Below are 23,424 nucleotides of genomic sequence, written 5' to 3'. Positions count from 1 at the left end.
TTACGTTCATGATTAATAAAAAATTTTACTTAAGATTAGTCATTATTAAAAAAATTTCAGAGAAATTTGTTGATTTTGAAAATATGTACTCTATGCGGGGTAATATGAAAAGTTTCGTTTTAACAATATAATTATTATATAAACCTAACACAGAAACCTGCGATAGGTTTCGTCCTTTTCATCGATCCGTTCTTGGCGGCTGCTTGATCTCCTTCACAGCTACATCGTCGTCCTTCCATCTTCTTGCAGAATACTTGGTATCCTTGTTTTGCTTATGCAGCTTTAGTATCTCTAATCTCACTCTCCTCGGATCTGCTGACTAATTTTGATGTTCATTTTATTGGAATTGCTTCTTGCCTTTGTTTCACGTATTAACAGATGGAATCGCTGTTTTCTGGGGTTTCTAGATTTTTATTATTAGATATGCATTTGAAACTTCAGATCCCTGGGAAAGAACTTTTTTCCCGCGTTATTGAAATCGAGGATTCGGCGATTTCCGATACGGTCTTTCGCAAAGTTTCGTTTTCCTTTTAGGTTTCTTGTAATTGTTAGTTGTATTATTTCGTTGTTTCATTATGTTGTCGATTGTATTAACTATTACGACCATGGTGATTTTGCCCGATCTAGATTTTCTTTTACCAAAGATCCTTTTTTAGGGGCTACTGTTGGCCACTCGCTCACATAAAATAATGACTAGTGTAATCATCTAATGTAATCTGTTTTTTCCCCCTTTATAGGTGGAATATATCACTCTCGAGGAACTAAAATGTAAGTGTTATGTTTCGCCTATTATTTTCAATATTACTTATTATCCTGTTACTAAATTTTGCAGGAGTAACATTCACCTTTTTTTTTGTAATTAAAGTTTTTGTATTTGCCTTGTTGATCAATCTCATCATTTGCTGTAACTTTAGGGCCGATGAGGAACCCACTGATCCAAAACTGTATCTTGAGGAAACTTGCAAGCCAAAGTGTGTAAAACCTTTTTGGGAATATCAGGTACTTAAAGTGCACAGCATGTGTCATTCCATAGGGCTTCATGTTTGACTATATTGTAGAAGAATATGTAGTCTGGTAAACTCTTTTCCATTTAACAAAGGTGTAGATAAGTTTAATATAATTAAATACACATCCTAAAGGAATAAGGCAAGATTTTGGGATTTGATAAGAGTGTTTAAAAGATCAGATTGACCATGTCGATGTTGATCCACCTTAGGCAATTCGTATTGGTATCAGCTGATTTTGCCAACACGCCAACTATGGTCTCTACTTCCTAGTGCGGACATGTAACATGGAGCTTAATTACCTAATCAGTTGATATGCCTATTGTGCTTTATGGAACCTCTCGAGTGCATCTACCTTTTATAGACACTGAATTGTAGAGTCCTTCATTAGCTTCTCATCATTTGCTCAAACTTTTGAGGTGGTTAGCCCCACCACACTTGAGCTTGATAATCACTGAGTTCCTGCGCTCAAGCATAGTAGTCTACCTATTTTCCTAAAATGATTAATACATGTTTATATTGTAATAATAAGATTATATTTTTTTGTCAATATGAAGCCTAAGCCATTTACATATGGAAAAGGATTATGGTGGGAGTGAAGAATAGAAGATCAAACTAGTCTGTCTTTACTTAAATTAATGGTGTTGCATGTCTATTCATTAAAGGTGTTGTCACTAAGAGGTTGATCTCTCTGATTTGTATCTAAAAAATTGTATAATAAATTATGTTTTGATGCAAGGACGCAGTAAAACAGTGTACTTATCTTTCTATTGAAGAGATGCACAATTAGCCAAGGTAGTTTGGTTCAAATCCTTACTCTTCAATACATGTTTTTTATTCTGTTTCCTTGGCACTTGATCCATGCCTCAGCTGAGTAAATAATCTATGTGTTGCATAATGCAAATCATCCATCCAGAGACATTTGGAGAAATTCAAGTAGATTTTATTAATAAGACAAAGATTAAGTGGTTAAAAGTTAAAATGAAGTGAACTTATAGGAGACTTGTTCACTCACTGTTTCCCACTTAAGATCAAAGGAAAGATTTTATAAGACTGATAGGGTTAACCATACTCTATGAGGTGGTTCATTGAGCAATTAGAAATTAATGCATTCAAATAAGACAAAGATGCTTAGATGATGGATGGGTAAACCTGAAAAATTATAAGACTTAAGATAAATACATAAATACTATCTGAGAGTAGTTAGGTTTTACTTTCAACTAATAATAAAATTGGTAAAAACAAGTAAACTAGTACGAATATTGTTCAAATACAGTAAAGAGATTTTATAGCTATAAGTTCAATGAATTAGGGTGAAGGAAACTCTATATAACATAAAACTGATTCAAGAGACCATCCTACATAAAGTTCAGTTGTGCAATAAGATGATAAATCCTCACTTGAGCAGACCATGTAGCACCTCGCCTGCCTTCGTTCCCAAGTGTGTTTTAGTGATATTGATACATTCCTGGAAACTACTAGCTATTTAAGGGGCAAACTTATTACTGTCAAGCTAATGCTTACTGTATTCTTTTAAATCAATTCATGGAGTTTTGTATTCCGTTATCTACAAAAGATAAACATTGTTTCTAGAACTGATCCACTTTGTGTTCAGTCAAGATTATGGCAATATTATCATCTTATTTCATTGTTTGTCATGCCCACCTGATCTCAGTCCACTAAAAGGCACACTTCACTTGACTCATGTGAAACTCATATGAGACTAGAGAACCAATGAAGCCACTAACTCAGTTATCAACGTGTGACTAGAGACCAAAAATAACAACAAAAGGGAGGAAGCACAGTTGTGCAAAATGAGTAAATAACAGATGTCAGGGGGTGTGAAATTCTTCAAACATGAATTTGAATTAAGATTAACAAGCTTTGGGTTTCAATGCTAGTTTTCAACTTTATGTAGCCATCAATCATAAATCTCATCTTAAAAGTGATTTATCCAACTATAATTTTTCACAATTTATCATCTTTCAAAGAAAGTATTGCCTTTAGCTAAATCTACCAACTACAAGAGTGCACATGGAGCCTCAACTAGCATATATGTGGGCTAAAATCCCATCTAAGAACATCGCAAGCCACTGTTATAAATCTCATAGTCTTGCTTATAGAATTCACCAGTTTCCATCTTTGTTCATTTGGTATCTTAAACATGATCAAGTAAACTTTTTCAATCATAGGTTATCATCATTTACCCATTGTCTTTAAGCATATTTATCACTTTGTTAGATAGTTGATTATATAGAAAGTGTTGGGCCACTGGGGTTTCCCCTATTTTCTAGCATTATGGAATGGTTCATTGAATAAGCACAAACAAGGATATGATCGTTGTAGCATTAGCAGTTTGGTGATCAATTGAGTGTGATTACCAGTAAGATAACGCTCATGGCTGTGAGCCATCGAGCCAGCCTTGGTCCTTATGTATCGTTTGTCTTTATGTATTTGCTTAATGATTAAGCACACTATGTCTATTCCAAACATTTTATAACCAGTGTATCTCAATTCATTGATTTAAAGTTCTTTTTTGTTAATTACAATGAATTTGTCCAATTCCTCTATGAAATCATTTTATGTAAAACCATTTAGCAAGTTTATAAGTATTCAGAGGAATTGACATCAAGGATTCAACAAGAAAAGTAAAGCAATGAAATGACAAGTGTCAATGGATGAACTAAATGATATTATCAAATAAACACTGCCAAATTTTATTTTTCATGTTCAACGCTCATGATAGAATATAAACATTACAAAAAGATGAAGGTTCACTAATTATTATGAAACTTTAGCAATGCCACTTTATAAATCCTATTTTTACGCTATTTCAACACTTAAAACATCACTTTATTTCCCTTTTAGAAACTAGACAGAATCTTAGAAGTGATAAATTATTTCATAATTTTGTTCACGCACAATGTCCTTAGAGAAAGGAACGAGCAAGAAATACTCACCTAAGAAACCTCAATTTGCAACCAAACTATTTCCAATGCATTCTTTAATTTTCACCAAAAGTTCTCACTTCAAGATAACACCCAATAGTAATCTTTCTTCCAGTCTTTGTTTTTACCTTTCATTCTCCAGTGTAACATAATAGATTCCATCATTTTATGATCACCTCCTTGCTTCTGTCCATCATTTTCTACCTAACTTACTGTGTTTTAGAGTAAAATATAATGTGTTAACTAGGCTTTTCTTTAAGCATTCAATATTCTTATTCTCTCTTTCCCCTTGATGCTCAAATTAATCAGCTCAACCTTCTGGGAGCAGGCGTGCGTTAAAAGAATCCAAGGGGATGAATCCGGACAGAAGCATTGTACTGGGCAGTACTTCGATTACTGGAAGTGTGTCGACGGATGTGTATGTATTCCTTTATTTGTTTTTTTTTCCTACTTCCACGAAGTAATAAAGCATCCATAAGCAGAAATTTCTTCTTTCTTAAATAAAATGCAGGTTGCACTTAAGCTTTTTGATAAATTGAAGTGATCAGAGGATGATTGATGGTTTACTGATTTTCCCATCAGTTGCTCTTTATTGTGTTTCGGCAGGATCAATTTTCTGCGAACCCTTGCAAGTAAAAGTAATAATGGAACAATGACTGCTCAAAAATACCATTTAAGTGGCGTTCCTGCGTGTGCTGTGTTCTGCCATTTTCTTCTCTGGGATATTTTTGATAGAGTAACAGGTTAACCATCTATTTTTTTTTAGCGGTTGTTTCCATCGATCGATCCAACTTGAACTTCGTTTGGTGCTCAATGTTGTTTCTCTGAAAAGTTGAACTTCGGACAGATTCTCATACTTTGGTCATAGTGAATACAATGAAATTATGCTTCTTTTGGGATGATAAAGTTCCCTTTGGAAATGGATTTGATTCCATTGCGACAACCATATCAATCTCGTCGTAATTAGTTGAGCAGTAACACCAGCCCAATGCTTCGAAGAAGAATTGGATTCGAACAAGGTAAAACAAAATTATAATTGAGGGAATGTACATTTGAAAATCTTTTAAATCACTCTTGTTTTATATATATGGAATTTGATTAGAAAAAAATAATTGTCTTAATGCGAGAGAGTATTTTTTTAATGCACATTCTTTAGAATTCATCGTTTTGGCACTATTATAAAAAGTTCAAAAAAAAGATTGTATGTTCCTACCATAGTTCATATAAATATCGAAGTCCAAAATGTCAACGCCTAGATATTTAATAGCATTTAAATCATTGAATTAAATATGTCTAACTCATAAATGGACAATTATAGCGGTTTCATGATTCTATAATACCTTGTATAAATTATGTACTTAATTTGTCAACAATTTTTTTAAGAAAGTGCCTAATATATAATTGATTATGATTTTACTATGAAACAACTAACATAATATCAAACAAAAAAAATCCATAATTCCAATTTATGCAATTCTAAATACGAACAAAGCATAATACATGTATAATTCTGCACGATACCATTCTATAATCATCTTTTATCACATTAAAAATAAAGCTTTAGAAAATATAAAATATATATATATAGGTCATAGTGCTAATATATAAAGCAAGTCCATAGCCATCCAGTATAGAGTCATAGTTCACTACAAAAACTTCCAAAATTAAATGCGACTCTCCATGTATGCCAGATAACATAACTGGGGTGAGAACACAATGACAGTGTAGGTAAAAGGTTCCCATAAACTTTATGACATGTTCTACTGATAGTAGTTTACAGTTGATTCCATAACTGAAGGAGGTTGCTGTTGCATTTGAGGTGGAGGTGGTCTCGGTTTTGCATATTCTGCGAAAATAACCCAGCCGTCCAAAAACTGCACCGAACGAAGGTAATGTGTTAATGGAAATTAGTAGATCATAGCTTGTATGGAATCATTTCAGGAACGAAAGAAAGAAAATGCATGAACTATCAAGTTAATGTCTGATGTAAGAATTGAGGTTCTATTCTCCTCCTTTGAGTCTGGATTCACCTTGCCATCCATGCCTTTAATTCCTTCTTCAGCTTCCTCGAGCGTGGCATATCTAACAAAACCGAACCCTTTAGAATATCCTGAGATACGATCCGTCACAACTCTAGCTGTATACAACATGGAATTAGGCAATTAGCATCCCTGATGTGATCTCAAAATGAATCATTTAAGAGAAGGTTGTACCATTGATAACTTGTCCAAATTTTGCGAAGGCCTCCCTAAGTGCTTCAGATGTAGTTCGCTTGTTAAGACCTAACATATTGGATAAGAGATGCAAAAGATATCATCATATTTACAACAATAAAAAGAAAAATGAGAACCACTTAACAAAATAACAATTATATTTCTGATCTGGGCCTAGAAAAGTAGTGATTTTAGCATAGATTTGCCTGAGAACCAAGAAAAGTTAGCCTCCTATAATGCAAACCATCTTAGAGAATCCAGTCAATACCAACTCAACCATGCAACAATTTTATGACCATTAATTTGCTCAATTAATTTTATTTGGTAAATTATTTATCATTTCTTGATACTCAACACAATGAAAGCTATCTTGATGTTTACCATTTTCATATTGTCCCCTTCAATGTTAACACTTTTACATGCAGACAATATCACCTAAACAATATTGTAAATCAACCTCATGACATTGGGATGTGATCTTTTAACTCCTAAATTTCATTTTCTAAAAAAAAAATCTTTCATGGTGAATGCCTTTCTTGTCTTTGCATTAGTCGTTGAAGAATAAGGTAGTAAGTTGGTAGCAAGGCCTTCAACTAAGACGCCTCCAATTTATGTAGATAATAAATGGCACCACCAAACAGAATTCATTAAGTCTGAATCATCATACAGAAAAAGCAAATGCATGTGATTACATGTTTCATGGTTAACAGATTAAGAAAGTTCAACAAAAAGCTGCAAGAGAGGTGGCATGCATCAATTAAAAGGTTAAAAGGAAATTTATAAAATTAGGGCAGAAAAGTCTTGTCATGTATACAACAACTGTATTTGTAAATAAAAAAAGAGATAGTAGCATAGAAAACCAGAAGTTTATAACTCACCAACATAATCCATGCACAAAAAATAGAGCGAACTTGAAGAACACCAACTTGATGAGAAAGATAATTTTCATGGGAAATCACATTATACACTATTAAGGTATTACTCCTTGTGGAAAAATCTCAAGAGTTATGACAAACATAGTTGAAGTTCTATGCATAATGTTTAACCTCCTCATTCTAGAATCAGAGTCTAGAACTAATATTGAAATAGTTCCTAGTGAGGCAAAATCCTCTTGGCGTGCCTATTTGCACTTGAATCTCAGATCCCGACAAAAGAATAATGTGTGCATGCTGTTTAAATACTGCTCAGATCAATACATAAGAGTAGGTATTTATCGGTTCAATCAAATATTAGTAGAAACATATGGTTTGCCACCATCCTAAATACCCATTCTTCACTTATTGAATCACTATTTATTGGAAGTAAATTTCAATATCTTGTTCAATAGAGTAGTGTCATTCCTACCGACTAGTACTAGAAGTACCTAGATGATTTAATTTTCATACCATGTTTAAGAGCCAAGACCTAACCTACAAGATGAACCACAGGATAAAAGATAGGCACAATGTTCTCATCATTTTTCGATTTAAACCATCCTGAATTTTCCAGTTATGCAAGAGTGATTTTAGGTTCAAATTACTAACAACGTTTATAAATTCCAGCAACTCAAATAAGATGATAAAAGTGATCTATGAAATCAGCATCTAGTAAATCTACTGTTGCGTTCTGTATATATTGAAAATGCTATACGTAACATCTCTGATGCCTGTAGATTGTGCAAGAAGCCATGATTAATTTGTTCTAAATTCTTTATAGCCAAAAACAATTAGAGTGAAACATCATTTCCTGGTGCAGACGTTCCTCATCATTCACTGCATAACACTCATGTTTGTTTGAAATAACAAAGCTGATAGTTCAAACAAAAGAAACCTCCAAAAAGAATAACAATCAGTAAGTTCACAATACATTGCCCCATTGAATAGATACTATCCATTCTCAAGCGTTCCGACAGTGTCCTGGACCTAATCGCTTTATGCTCCACAACAGAGATAGATCACACAAAGGCATACCAGACAATTGGAACCAAAAAAAGATTATGTTTTTGTGTGTGTGTGTGTGAAAGGTCAATATTAGAAGGTTTTTAGCAGAGAATAAGAACAAGATGGACTCCCCGAGGCTTTGGCATCGAGATACAGGAGCATGAGCGAGAGAGCCTTGCCTGAGACGAATAGGTTGGTGGAGGGCTCTGCGGCCGGTGGAGCAGCAGCAGGAGTCGGAGGAGAAAAGGCAGAGATGGAGAAGAAACGCCGAAATCCCGCCCTCGCCGCCGCCATCGCGCCCGCTGTCTGTTCCCTACTCGCGCCTGCCAATGTTCTTCGAGTATGGCGGCTGCCGAACGCTTAAATCTCATAAATATCATAGGGTTTATGCAAATGACAAATTTGCCCTTGATTCAGTCTTAATTAGATTTTAGGTTTGATTTATATATATCATTGCCTGGATTTAAGCCCATGAAGATCTACCAAACTCAACGTGCATTACATTATGCAATGTGTAGGGACTATGATAGAATTGTTAAACGGATCAATTCATGGCGAGGCGGTCCAATCCATGACAGGCCCATCATATGGTGGGGCGGGACGGACCGACCCACTAACTTGGTGGATTGGAAAATCAATCCAATTTAAGGCGAGCTGCGGGTTAGGTAGGTCAACCCGCGGACCTGTTAAAAAATATTAAAAATATTAAAAATTTAAAGTTGAAATTATAATTTAAATTGATTAAGTTGAAAATTTTAAATTTGAATTATAATTTTTAAACTATTGTAATTTAAATGGATCGAACTTACTAATTCATTGAGTTTTCTATTTTAATTTTAAAATTTAAAATAAATAAATAAACTTTCTCAACCCGCGGGCCAACCAAAGCCCGTTGTGGGCCAATCCACGCGGGTCGCGGGCCTAGACGGGCCAACCCATCTTAAAATGCGTTGATAAAATTTCAACTCAATCTATTTAAATTACTTGACAGGGTGGACTAATCCAGCAGACCTAACCAACTTGACGACTATACCTAGTGGCACATTTGTCATGCACTTAGAGTTGTATAAATTAGAATCAAAGGTGTGAATTATAGAAAGAGATTAAAGAAAATATTTATCAATATAATAAAAACAATCTAAGTTTTACTATTGAAGAAAGAGTCAATGCTCCATTTTCTTTTTTTTTTTTAAATTTTTGCAAGTGATAGTTAAGGATTCTTAATTATATTAAAACATTGTTTGGTTTAATTGTAGAGGAGTTATACTTTTTTAAATTAGGTATTCAATTTTTATGAGCCAAGAATTGTACCATGATTATTTAGAAATACATCTTATCTTTTACTACCACACTAATAAGTCCGAAAGGCATAGATTCTTATTAATGTGAAAAGAATAAAATCTTATTAGGATATTATTGGAAGGGATTTAGCCTCATTATTTTCGCCCTAAGCAAGAAATATTCTTATTTAATATACTGATTACCTTATGAGCCTATTAAAAAATTAAGAGAGTTAGATTTTCCACTTAAAATTGAACACGTTTGACCGTATAGTTATCTTACTTAAGTTGGAATCATTCACTTAATTTACATAGCCAAAGCTGTTGGTGAGTATAAGCTCGGAAACAGTGAAACTTTTAGTCTTAATTGACCTCATATTAAATACTAGAAACCATGTAATAATTGGCACGGTAAAAAAGATGAAATCTACCACCTTAGAGTCGGCTTAAGGCATAGGCCTATGCCTAGGGCTCCAATAAAATTGGGGCTCATTATTATTAAAAAAAATTATTTTTATGAAAAAATTTTTATATCAATCGAACAACGCATTCATTTCCTGAGACCGTGGTGTTTCGATTTCCACATAGCCACATCATGTCTGCATGGCTATGCATGAGAATTTGATGCCGTTTCGTGCATTTGATGCACTACTCATGCCTGCATGCATGAGAAATTACGGCATGCATGAAAATTAATACATGATTGAATTGATATTTGAAGTATCAACGATAAGACTAATTAATTTTATATTAATTATAATCATTATATTATTATAATAATATAAAATTCTATTTATATGTTAATATAAATAATTTCCTTTTCTTTCCTCTCATTTTATATCTTCATTCTTTCAAAAACTAACCAATGAATATTGCGTGCTTAAGAAATTAAAGATTAAATAATTTAATAATTTTATCAATTAAAAAAAATTATTAACAAAACTTAAATATAAAAATTTAATTAATATTTTTACATAAATTAGAAAACTAAATTTTATATAAAATCTATTTTTAAATTAATAGTTAAAAAATTTAAATTTTATATATAAATCTATTTTTAAATTAATATTCTATTTAAAATTTTTTTTTAAATCCGTCCTTATCGGTCCCAAATCCAAATGTAAAAAGATAAGAAAAAAAATTTATATTTTAAAAAATATATTAAAGATCTAAAAAAAATTTAGCCTAGGACCTCGTGAAATCTTGAGACGACATTGTGCCACCTTAGTAGTCTCATACGGTCGGTTCCACAAATATGAGGTGATAAATTAGAAGATATAATTGACCATTACAGAGAGGATATTGTCAGTAACCAACTCAACTATATTCCGGAGATTGACATGAACTTTACTATCATTTCATTATTATTTCCCGATTAAATCGACCTATGAATTTATTTAAAATTCAATTTGTTATAATCGATCGAATTAATTATTTTGTATTAATTTAGTTTATTTTATTTTTATTATAAAATTCGATTAGTTCTATTTATCTAAAAAAAATTTAATTTAATCCATAAGGCACATTTACCCGACTGATCTAAAGGCTAAAAAGTGACCCAATACATACACTACAAAAATACAGGGTATTAGCAATGAAAGTTTGTGACAAAAATTTTTCATCGTAAATTAGCGATAAATTTTATGATAAAACCTAATTTGATCGCCAATTTACAACAACATTGGCGACGAATATAATTTAGTTGCCAATTTGGGATGGATGAATTTTTATCGCTAAATTCGTCGTCAAATTAATGTAAATTCACGAATTCATCGTCAATTTGGCAACGAATCAGGTATTCATCACCAAATGGCGACGAAACCTGGATTCGTCGCCAATTTTGATGACAAATTCATGAATTTGTCGCCAAATCAGAATTTAACGAAGAGATGAGGTCTGACTGAGTGATAACTTTAGGATATTTGACGATAAATTTGGATTCATCGTCAATTTCATCACCATTTGGTATAAATTATAAACCCCTAGAGACTACTATGAGAAACAAAAAGGGAGAATTTTTTATTTTAATTGTCAATAAAGTTAAATTTCCTTCAACATACTTAAGTGTCTTATATCACAAATCAGTTTTTTTTAAAAAAAAATCAAGAAAATGGTTCCCATACAACCAAAGACTAACTAAATCAAATTCATGTAGCCAAAGAAAAAAAAGATAATATATAAGGTTACGAAGAGTGAAAAAAAAAACATCTTCTGCAAAAAAGATGAAATTATCAACGAAAACAATTTCTTTAGCCATTTCTATACTTCAACAAATTAACTAAAGCCAAATATTTTGAGCTCTTTGTACTCTAAGTCTTGATTACAATTTTTCAAAAATACATAATAATTAATTAGATCCTAACCATATATTTAGAATCAATTTTTAAATGAAGTAGTCATCATTTACTAAAGATATGATGGCGCAATAAGCAAATTAATTAAGTTAATGCCGAACCAGTACTATTAACTGTGATAAGCCAAACTCTTGATAGATCAATACAGAACCCAAAATGTTTGTCCAAATAAGAGCTTTTAGTCATAAACATTTCTTCTTCTAGTTGGTAACAAAATATACTAGATTTCTCATCTGTAAAAAAACAAAAAGAAAAAAGAAAAACAAAAAAACCACCTCTCGATGGATTACTATACTATTGTAGTTCGAGGCCAAAGAGTGCTCCCATGTGTTCTGGATGATCGATGAGCACTGGATTTACACGAGAAGCGATTTGGTAGAACACTTGCCATGTTAATAAGCTATCCGAGCCGGACTGATGTCGAGAGCCCACTGCTCGCTCAACTTGGACGACAGAGGCTATCTGCTCCAATCCACCATAAAGCCCACGACAATGCTTGCTAAGGTGCTTCACATCGAACACCCTCTTGCCGAAGAAGAATCGAACAAGGTCCAAGAACTCACCGACGGTCTTTGGTAACTTGCAGTCGCATGTCAACATCTTCACTAGGAATGCAAAGTCGTAGGCGCCTTGGAACGTAACCCAAGAGACAAGAGAAGACTTGCCAAAGGAAAGCAAGCCAGAGGTCGCCAAGTGCGCTGCGAATCTGCAAGAGTCGATGCCCCATTTTTGATTCTTTTGGAAGTCGATGCCACTAGCCTTGAGCAGCTCGATGGAGGAAGGGGCATAACGGTCGCAACAAATGTCGAAGTCCCGAAAATTAAATTCCCACACGTAACGCACATAGGTGCCATTGCTGTAGGGGTCAGATGGGAGGTTGCCGATGGCATCAGAGAGGGTGAGACCAACCTGAATGATATGGAGGGCCTCGACGTTGGCGCGGATCAAATCGTATCGCTGGGGGAGGTTGAGAGTGCAGTAGGGACCTTTGGAAGTGACGACGACGCCGGGATACTCGGTGTCCAATGCGACGAAGGGGTAGAATGGCAGGAAGGAGCGGATAAGGGCGAACTCGTCGTCGAGATTATGAGCCCACACAGAGCGAACCTTGAGTCTGCTGGCGGCAGAAGAGTAAATTTGCATATCGTTGTTAACATTGACAATTGCAGCAGCCATGAGATCCATGATGTGAGAAATATGAAAGTGGAAGGAGAAGAGTTACGTTGTTGATTTGAAGTTGGAGTGGAAATTGAAGGGAAGGATTGGAGAAGAGATGTTGGTTTGGATCGGAGTTGGAGCGGAAGTTGAAGGGAAGAAGACGTTTAAATAGAGTAGGAGCAAAGAGAAAAATTCGCAAGATACTAAACAGTTTAAACAGAATTAGTTATGGCGCTGAGAGAATTAGTAGGATATATATATATGTAATTTATGATGCTAAATGAGCTTAATCAAGACTTAAATCAAGGATTAATTAATATAATTAACGATGTTGACTTGGCCGCCAAATCCAGCTAGCTGCAATTAGCGTCAACGAGCTCAATTACGTTTAGTATTAATTATGAAATTAATAAAATGTTTTGTCTCGTTAAAAATTAATGCTAGTTTTTTCATTTGTTTTAGTTTTATATTTTAAAAAAAAACAAATGTTTTCCAACAGTGCCGCTCCTTACTAATAAATTAAAAGTATATGTAAGAAAATAAATTGGAAATTTGCAAATCGGATAAATGATGGTGAAATCCGTGGATTAATTGGATAAATCATGTTGAACTCAAAGTACGTACGTAATTATTAAACTAAAACCTATTGATTTTTATTTCTAAACTGTTATAGCAGCCTAGGAGGTTTAAGTAAGGAGGAGATTGTCCATAGAGACATTGATTAATATAATAGTTTTGATAAGCTTGACAAATTAAAAGATTATCAAAACATTTACGTTAATTAGACTTAATATTTGTGTAGGTAATTGGAAAAGTCCCAGTGAGTAAGTAAAGTAAGCAATTGATATGATTCAATTCTTTAACTTGGTTTGACACTCCTAAGTTTTTACTTCGAGGAGACCTATGAACTTATAAGATTGGTCAATCCAAAAAATTACTAACTTTCCCCATCGTATAGTTATAACCTTTGAGAGGCAGGCGAATAAATTATTTTACCAAAAACTTTTATAATATGATAAAAAATAATATTAATGTATAAAAAAGTTTTGCAACAAGCATGACGTTAAAAGTAAATATCTTAAGTTTAAAATGTAAATTAAAGAAAAGATAATAATTAAATACACATTTGTAATAGAGAAATAAATGAGAAAGAGCTTTATTAATTATTAGAAAATTATTGTTGATTTGAGCTCCTCTTGCACCTCCTTTTAAAATTAATATCGATTTACTCTAACATCTATCAATTGGATTTCAATCACAAATTAAGGACACTAACTTCCATTCTCAATTTATTTAATACCTTTTCAGTCAATTGTTGTCCTCTAGTTGAAACCAACACTTTCTAGCTAGTCCATTGTTGTCCACTGGTTAAATCCAACACTTGTCAATCAATTGCTCTAAATAAGATCATAAGCTTCACCATTCACAAATTCAATCGATTCAATATCCTTTCCAATTGATTCTAATTGTTCTTAATCAACTCCAATTTATACAAATGACTATTATGGATAGGCTCCTATTTAAATGGTATAATATATGTGTAAGATACGAAAAAATTGAAACTCGTCTTGCGAAGATGAAATGAATGAAACTGATTTCGTTTAAATTAGAAGTCGTTTAGTTAGTGAACCAAAGGGTTCATTTTTGAACCAAATTAAACCAACTTAGTTTAGTTCGTCATGGAAGAGATTTTGTCAGAATGGATGTAATGAAAAGCTTCGTCCTGTGAAGACGAATAGAACAAAACTAGTTTGAGTCAAATCGAAGTTTATTTACTTAGTAAACAAAGCGAACCAAAAATAAACTTGGTTTGCTATAGTGCTAATTTGCTATAGTATTTTGGGTTAAGAAATCGGTTCAACCTAGCGTCAAACCCTAGCCCCGGTTTAAAAGTACTGTAGCTCCTCATTATTAAAGGAATCGCGATTACGATCTTGATCTTCGTCCCGTGCCACTTCCCTCTGCTCGTGTTCGGCCGCCGCGCTCGATAAGACGAAGCAAACTTGAAACAGTGATCGCTGGTGACCAAGAGTTCGGCCAGCGAGTTGGATTCTTGCCGGGGAGTGGTGGTGATAGGTGTGACGCTGCTCTTTGTTGCTTGCCGTCCACCGGAAAGCCGCCGTGGCCGACCGCCCTAGCCGTGTGAAGAGGACTCGTGACACTGTCTCCTTCTTCCCCATGCCGCGTCACCATCTTCGCGCTTTGGATCTCGCCATTCATAGCCTCGGGAGGTCACCGTTCTTCGCCCTGGGAGCCCGCCGCCTCCTTCGCCGATGAGCAAACAGACTGAGTGAAATTTCAGAATTTTGCATTTCTGGCTTGAAGTCAATGGAGTGGTTGAGATCAGGTATGCTTCTGAATTCAGTTGGTTATGATCTATTCGTGCTGTTGGGAGCTGATCGATTATGGTTGGGAACAGAGTCGAGCTGGGTTTTGGCAGCGAGAAGAACCGAAGCTTGTTTTGATCTAGGGCTTGATCGGGGCTGAGCAAGTATTCTAGGGCATTCAATTCGATCGGAGGTGAGTCCTCTTCCTTGAATCCAGTTAGTTTCAATGGGTGGTTTGGTGTGATTTGTTTTCTGTTGGATTTGATCGATGTTGTTGGGGTACTGTTCGGTTTGGTTTTTGTTTGATTGGCTTAGCAAAAGGGATTGATCTATTAAGGTCTGAATTGATTGTAGATAGGGATTTTGTGATGTTCTGTTGGTGAGATGGGTTGATCTATTGTGAAGTTGATTTTATTAGGGTTGTAGCTTGTGATTCTGTTAGATTGATCGGTTGTCATTGCTAATTTGTGGAGGTTAGTTGTGTTAAGTTGATTGGGTTAAGGTTAGCTTATAAGGTTAACTTGAGTTAATTGGATGGTTGGATCCGGTTGATCAGATTTGTTGGATCTGTTGATGAATCTGATACGGTTTGATCCGGTTAAGGTTAACCGTAGATTCGATTAGGGTTTGACTTATTGTAGAATTTAAAATATATAATTGTATTTAGTGGTGTTGTTATTATAATTGCAGGACCTTGATTGGTGGATCCTACTACATATGAGGATCTTATTTTCTGAGGATTCTTGTAGCGAAATTTGTCATACCAGGTGGGTACTCCTTGTTGGGATCATCCCGATGCAATGCGCGTGTTTATACGTTTCAAAAATATGCGCAGCGGAAATAAATAAACATTTAATCGAATTATTATCACAATAGACACATGCAAAGTAGGAAATAATATGTATAAGACATGATAGGAAATTAAAATTTACAGAATAAAATTATTCTATGCGCACAATTAAAATTTACAGAAAACTAAATAATTCTGCACATACCTTACAGATGATGACATTGAGGGTGTTGACATTAATCGAGCGGTCCTCGTCAGAGTCCCGCCTCTATTGGTGATCCAGGCCAAGCTCTCGTCTGGACGGTTTCGGAAGCCACGAGTCAGTCATCACCTTCGGTACTAGTCGATGATCGATGACGATCGAATCGAGAGAAGCCTTATTCCGGAAACCACACAACAACGTTTGTCACGATCATACCGGGACTTTCTAACTATCACCGAGAATCGTATTCTCAGTGTAGTTTTTGGTGGTCAACCATTGATCGCCAATTTAAGACAAATTGGTCGAAATCTTTTCGACGTTGATGGAAAAATCTCTGAAAGCTTCGTAAGCTTTCGCAAAATTGATGAACGGTCATTGGACGACTGATGTCGATTGGTCGCGACTTGACAATTCTGCACAAGAGTTATCATCTGCATTTTCTTTCTGACAATATCTGCCCTCGATGAACAATTCATTGGAGGTTGACTGCAGCCTTACACGAGTGCTCTAGCGGCAGGACAACATGTTTCGACCGGTATCTACAATAGCTCCGGTAAATAGACAAATTGCAGAAAGAAAAACAAAAGGGTAATCCCTCCTTCTCCAGCAACAAGATCAGTCTACAACAATTATATTGCTGATCTCTCTACAGCAATAAGACTTCTCTACAACAACAAGGTCTCTCCAACAAACCGCCGGCACCGGCTCCTTCTGGCAAGGCAGACCAATGGCAACAGCGGTGGTGGCGCCTACAGCTCTGGTGTTGCTTTCCTCCATGCGACGACGACAGAATAGAGGGCAGTAGCTAGGGCTTGCTGGCTTTTCCGTTTGCGAGCGACAATCACAAGCATTAATCGTGAACCACCATCGCGAGTAATTAGTGGCTAGCGCCGAGCACCAATTGCCCACTTAAAGACGGCGACGGTGCTCAGGGAAAGAGGAAGTGTCGGCGGCAGAGGAATAGAGCAGAGAGGAGAAGAAGAGGGGTTTGGCTCTTGGGCTTGAAAATCGCTAGCTTCCCTCGGTCGGCCACCACCCTTTTTATTGTGAGACGCAATTTAGGGGTTTTCCCTTTTGGCGCGAGCGGCGGTAGAAGAAACACAGTGCGCGATGGCTTTTAGGTTTTTTAACACAAGCGAAAGAGAAGCTACAGGGTTGCTTCTTCTTCTCGCGATTTTGGACACCCACTGCTACAACAAATCGGAGCGAACCGGAGAAGTTAAAAGAAAACCAGATTCCTTAAATCGGGTTCAACCCTAGTTATTTTAGCGAACCAGGTTTGTTTTGGTTCGCTTGGTTCACTAACCAAACAAACTCCAATTTGACTCAAACTAATTTTGTTTCTTTCACAAGATGAAGCTTCTCATTATATCCATTCAGCCAAAACCTCTTCCATCACGAACCAAACCAAGTTGGTTCAATTTGGTTCAAAAATAAATCATTTAGTTCACTAATCAAACGACCTCTGATTTGAACGAAATTAATTTCGTTCATTTCGTCTTCATGACGAATTCTATTATTTTATCCATTGTCCGGTCCAACCAGACTTTATTTCTCTCGTTCTGAGAATCCAATTCTCAAAATCATTTTAAGTCCTTCAGAGAACTTGTAGTACGTGTGACCCAATAGGTTCCCGATTATGTTGGCCGTCTGTAATTAATTATTAATTATGGGCCGATCATGAATGACACCTAGTAGTACATCATGATCTCCAATTGATAAAAAAATCAACGATTGATTCTAGAACATCTTCTAAACCTTTCAGCAGCTACACTGAATCGTACCTCGTTCCTTTCACCATCTTATACCTGCTTGGTTCAAGACATGGTCTATGTGTCGGTCCCCACTAGGTTGACTACATCACATCTAGCCCAAGCTACTTTCTTATCCTGTGGATTTAAGTTACTTGTACATATATCTAAGAGTATCATACTCTTGACATGTAATGTTTTGGCCAAAGACTTTTAATAACAATCCTAACAAGCGGTCGCAAGATATACGTCTTCTTTTCCAAAGAGTGATGAATCCTCTGTGAACTATTCAAACACCTTTAGACACTTTGTCTTATACCCTATCATCTCAGGTCCACACCTCCTCAGAGATTCTTGCTTAAGATGTCAAAGTATAAGCCTCCATGATCAAGGTGACTTGAATACCACAAGTCAAAGGAAACTCGCACTTAAGCTGCACTGAGATCTTCATTGACATATGTATCGAACCATATGAAGTCTCAAGGTAGGTCACTCCACTGAACTCGTGACCTTAACCAGTATCCACGTTTAACTCTCAATATCCAATGTCTCCAACAGTGAGATCGGCTGCTTGGTTAATCAAGGAGTCTAAACGTGCTAGTCTTGATAGAATCGATGACGTCTGTGCTCATCAATTTCTCGACTAGGGATAATTTTAATGCATTCATAATTGCACATATAGAGATGCTCATGAGTTGTAATCCAATCACAAACTCTCTCATGCTATGAATCATATTGCAGACATTCAGTATTTTAGTTTAAGATCCAATCAAACACATATGGAATGTGCACTCAAATAGTGAATTACTATTTATCCAATAAATAGTATAATCGTAAGACGATTGCCTTAGGACACCTTTCAAATCTAACACTCCTGTGCTTGGCTCCGCTCCAAGTCAGATTCATCCTAGTGATGGTGATAATGGTGACGATGATGATAACGATGGTGGTGTATGAATGTTATTTGAAAAATTTAGTATTTTTGAACATTTGTTATTTTATATTTTTTTCCTTTAAATTTGTATTTTTAATCGGTGTTATTTTATTTCAAACATGGTCATTAAGGAAAGTGGTGAAAATTGTAAATTTATGTCGGAAGAGGTGAGCATTTACATTAGTTTTGTATTAGTTTATTACTCTTAGTATTTTCATCTTAACTATCTTATTTTTGGGTTGTTTGTTTTCTGATGTAGGAAAAGAAGAGAAAGAAAATTAAGAAGAAGAAGAGGAAGTATGTGATTGACAGTTTGTTGCATTGTCTAGTTTGAGTTTATGAGATTGCTTGTTATGGGATTGTCTTGTTATTGATGTTTGACATGAACCTATTTTAAAATTTGTCTGTGTATGAGATTGTTGTTTGTTATGAGTTGTTTGATTTTGATATAGATTAATGTGTATGAATATCTGATGTATCAGATTTAAAGGTTTGTGGTTAGTTGTGTATGAGTATTTGATGTATCAGATTTACATGTTTGTGGTTGTGTATGCGTATTTGATGTATCACATTTACAGGTTTGATATGTATTAACGATGATGTAAAATATATTGATGTTATGTGAGGAATTGAGCAGGGTTGCGATGAATTTTGCAATGAAATTTTTTATAGCAAAAATGCTCATTTTGTGACGAAAATGTTTTTCATTGCAATCAGTGACGAAAAGCATTTTTGTCTCTAATTTGCAATGAAAATGATTTTGTCATTGATTTGCAATAAATTTTGCAACAAATGTTTATTCGTTGCAAAACTTTGTGATGAATTTTGGTTTTTTCATCGTAAAAATTTTGAGACGACTTATTTGCGACGATAACATTTTCATCGTAAAATTCGTTGCAAATTAGTTTGCAACCAATTGTTTGGTAAACTTCGTCGCAAAAATGATGATTTTTGTAGTGTTTATACACTTCAAACATAATGCGCAATATGTAAGCTAAATTCTTTCTTAAATTGGTTAATCATAAATCATGATTAAGCAAAAGCTAATAAGGATCATGGCAGTTGTACATCATTAGTTTGACATACTTCCTTCTATATTTTACAATATTAGTTTTATCTTAAGCTTTGTGAATAATCATGGGATTTTGACAAAAAAAAAATTTTGCCATCAAAAGTATTTGTGACACTTGCTCATTGAATATGAAAAAAGATATCAAATGTTCTTGTTCATCATGACTTTCAACTTAAGAAAATCATGGGCAAAGGATATGATGACACTAATAATATTCATGGCATATGAAATGAATTTCAGGAATTATTTCTAAGAGATCATCCCTATGCATACTGTGTCCACTATTTTACCCATTGATTACAAATGAATTAATTTTTGTAATTAAGGATAGCAGTGTTATTTTAGAATTCTTTTCTCCTTTTGACAATATCATCACTTCTTTTACTAAGTGCATTGCTAAGTTCCATATTGCATAGAGAAATGAAATTGAACATAATATTGACAATTGAAATACATGATTCTAGAAGTGGATGAGAAAATATTTTGATTGCTATTACATTTGTTTTTACTACCAGGACTATTCTTCAAAAACTTAAAGAATGTTAAGAATTTCTTCATAAAGTGAAAGTTTTTTATTCAAAAAATGAAATTGAAGTATCTAAACTTGATTTTTTTTTATATAAGATCAATCATTCCTGTCAGTAAACTACACTTGAGTATCATTACCACATTAATATTTTTAATGTAGTAATATATTTCATCTTAATGGAGGTACTTGATTCAATGAGTAATCGGCGAAACTTCTTTCTCTTAATACATCTTTAGATCCTAAAAAATTTATTTGACTTAATTAATAGTGATGATATTTGCAAGTTTGCACTAAAATTTTATATTGAAGATTTAACATATTAAGACATCATTATTTTGGAGTATGAATTAGTATATTATAAACTTGATGTGATGTAAAAATTGAAAGCTTCGGATATAAATGTAAATTTTATTATAGATGTATTTTATATTTTAAAATTTCATAGGGTATAATTTTGTTGAATAGTATAATGTATGGATTGTTTTTATAATCCTGATATATCTAGACCTTTACAACCCCAACTAATCTTGGAGGTGGGCGACCTTCCATTCGTTCGCCCACTTTGTAAATCTTAAAGCGAAAATGATTTTTCGCCCAATAACTAATGTTCTAGATTTTTCATTCCACTAGAAGAAAATATCTTATAGTCCGTCGTACTTGGAATTCAAATCGTAAGTGCTTAGTTAATCTGTTGAATGCTTTACCGCATCATACTCGAGGGTAATTTTTTTATATATAATATGTTATATTTTTGATAATAATATATAATTTATTATATTAAGTTCAAATCCACTCTAATCTTGGATCCGTTCTTGTCCATTCTAGAAATCGACTTATGCCACCCCTTCCATGTCCTTTCGTTGGTCATCCTTCCCTCATGCCAACAGGTGAGCAAGCACCACCAGTGTCCCTACAACATTTTTAACACTACTAACTAAAATAGTTGCTATAAATTATAAAACCCTAGAGACTACTATGAGAAACAAATAGGGAGAATTTTTTATTTTAATTGTCAATAAAGTTAAATTTCCTTAATTCTTTTCTGCAAAAGGTGGAATCCGCCACCTTAGCGGTGTCGGACCCACGACCATTTGTGAGGAGGTAAATCGAGAAACTGCAGTTGATCACAACACAGGAGGGTATTGTCTGGCTTTGTCAGGATTCGAACCCTTGTCCTCTTCTGTAAGTCTACTGCGTCGTAACCAATTCAGCTATGCCCCGGGGGCTAAAATTTTCTTAATTCAACATATATACTTAAGTGTCTTATACCATAAATCAGTTTTTTTAAAAAAAAAATCAAGAAAATGGTTCCCATACAACCAAAGACTAACTAAATCAAATTCATGTAGCCAAAGGAAAAAAAAAGATACACTACTAGAAAAATGTTAATAGACAACGCCCCAAAGACAACGGTTTTTAGCAAAAGCGTTGTGGTTTTTCAATTTACAACGTTTTTAGTCAAAATCGTTGTCTTTGAAAATCAAAAGACAACGTTTGTTCAGAAAGCGTTGTCTATTAGTGTTGATTTTGGGTCAACCACAACACTTTTAAAAAACCGTTGTCGAAAACGTTGTCTTTTAGCGGGTTTTTTTTGCCAAAGACAACGCTTTTAAAAAGTATTGTCGTTGACCGTTGTCGTTGAGGGGTTAGAGGGTTTATATCCAAGTATTTTATTTGAAATAAGTACTTATTGATATTTTTAATTTGTCTTTGAATTAGTTCTTCAATATTTAACTTTTCCCCTTTTTTGCATAAATTTTGTTTCATTTATTAAGCATTTATTCTCACTTTTAAAGAAGAAAACTCTAAATTAATAATAAAAAAATAAGAGGAAGAAAAAAAAACAAATCTTCCAATTATTGAAAAATGATTCTATCAACTAATCTTTCGTTACTTTTTTAAACATCGTGTTATGGGAGTTATGAAAGGAAGGAGAGATGGACGCGGTCAAACAAGTCCTACCCAATGATCGGGTCCATCGCAAGCATGAGACGCGGTTAAACAAGTTGTTCGGGGAGTTACATCCACTGGTCTAGTCAGTCGACCTGACATCTCCTTCGACTAGACTAGCGGGGAGGCAAGTGTTATGGGAGTTATGAAAGGAAGGAGAGATGGACGCGGTTAAACAAGTCCTACCCAATGATCGGGTCCATCGCGGTTCACCCTGGTTCGATCACGCACCTTCCCCTCTCTCCCATTCTTTTGGAGGACGAACCGAAGTCCGCTTCGGTCCAGGCATGCCCCGTCCTCCGCGCTCTCGTGGTCGGGGAAACGAACCGAGGACCGCCCGGGTTCGGTCTTGCCCCTTTTTCCTCGCCCGTTCTATGGGAGGATGAACCGAAATCCGCTATGACTCGGTCGCACCCCCCCTTCCCGTCTCTTCGCACCTCGCGCTTCGCACCTTGCGCAGGGGACGAGCAGAAACCCATTTCGGATGTTCCCCTTTCCTCATCCGCTAGCTTGTAGGGACCACTCTTGCCATCACTTGCTGGGATGATCCCACGTGTTCTCTCTCTTGTCTCATCACAACACATGTCTAAAGGAATCGCTCTGTCATGGCAAGTCAACAAGGCCACGTGGGCACTGAACGAGCCATGCCTTGTGACATGCTGCTAGACATTCTCCAGGACATATTCCTAGCCTTGATGGAACTCTTCGTGTCATGTCCCCGACAAGAACATTCCGGAACCTCTTCTCTTCCTTAAAAGGACCGGTATTTCAAAGAAAAAGGGGGGCTGTCAATTTTTTCTCTAGTTCTTTCTTCTTCAACGAGGATTTCCTCATCTCCCCCTACTAACTTAAGCATCGGAGTGGTCGTGCCGGGGAGAATCCCTGGCCCTCCATCTCACGTGTTCTTCCTTGCAGACTCTTGGTTCTTGATCTTGGGCGAGGCGTTGTTGAGGAAGTTAGCCGTCTCGTTCGAGGACGCATCTCAACAGGAAC

The 23,424-nt window shown here is 35.3% G+C and overlaps 3 protein-coding genes across 3 annotated transcripts; 1 reads left to right on the top strand and 2 right to left on the bottom strand.

Annotated features, from left to right (window-relative positions):
• The first annotated feature begins 172 nt into the window (after window positions 1–172).
• LOC141812248 (cytochrome b-c1 complex subunit 6-1, mitochondrial-like) lies at window positions 173–4,858 on the top strand. The gene is made up of 5 exons (XM_074700304.1): window positions 173–257; window positions 738–768; window positions 915–999; window positions 4,281–4,370; window positions 4,464–4,858. Coding segments are annotated over exons 2-5 (210 nt in total). The 5' UTR covers window positions 173–257; window positions 738–766; the 3' UTR covers window positions 4,497–4,858.
• A 692-nt stretch (window positions 4,859–5,550) lies between these two features.
• On the bottom strand, window positions 5,551–8,414 carry LOC141812246 (organelle RRM domain-containing protein 2, mitochondrial-like). Its single transcript, XM_074700302.1, has 4 exons — window positions 8,264–8,414; window positions 6,166–6,234; window positions 5,983–6,089; window positions 5,551–5,826 (listed from the first exon to the last, which is right to left on the bottom strand). Exons 1-4 carry the CDS (start codon window positions 8,376–8,378, stop codon window positions 5,713–5,715), a joined length of 405 nt encoding a protein of 134 aa, XP_074556403.1. The 5' UTR covers window positions 8,379–8,414; the 3' UTR covers window positions 5,551–5,712.
• A 3,598-nt stretch (window positions 8,415–12,012) lies between these two features.
• Window positions 12,013–12,903, bottom strand: LOC141812315 (putative CCR4-associated factor 1 homolog 11). The gene has a single exon (XM_074700358.1). It carries the CDS (start codon window positions 12,901–12,903, stop codon window positions 12,013–12,015), a length of 891 nt encoding a protein of 296 aa, XP_074556459.1.
• Between the last annotated feature and the right edge of the window lie 10,521 nt (window positions 12,904–23,424).

Source organism: Curcuma longa, chromosome 18 (assembly GCF_044706935.1).
Source record: "Curcuma longa cultivar G26 ecotype Majalengka, Jawa Barat chromosome 18, ITB_CL_G26_1.1, whole genome shotgun sequence".
NCBI classification, from domain to species: Eukaryota; Viridiplantae; Streptophyta; class Magnoliopsida; order Zingiberales; family Zingiberaceae; genus Curcuma; species Curcuma longa.
This window is presented reverse-complemented; position numbering and strand designations above follow the sequence as displayed.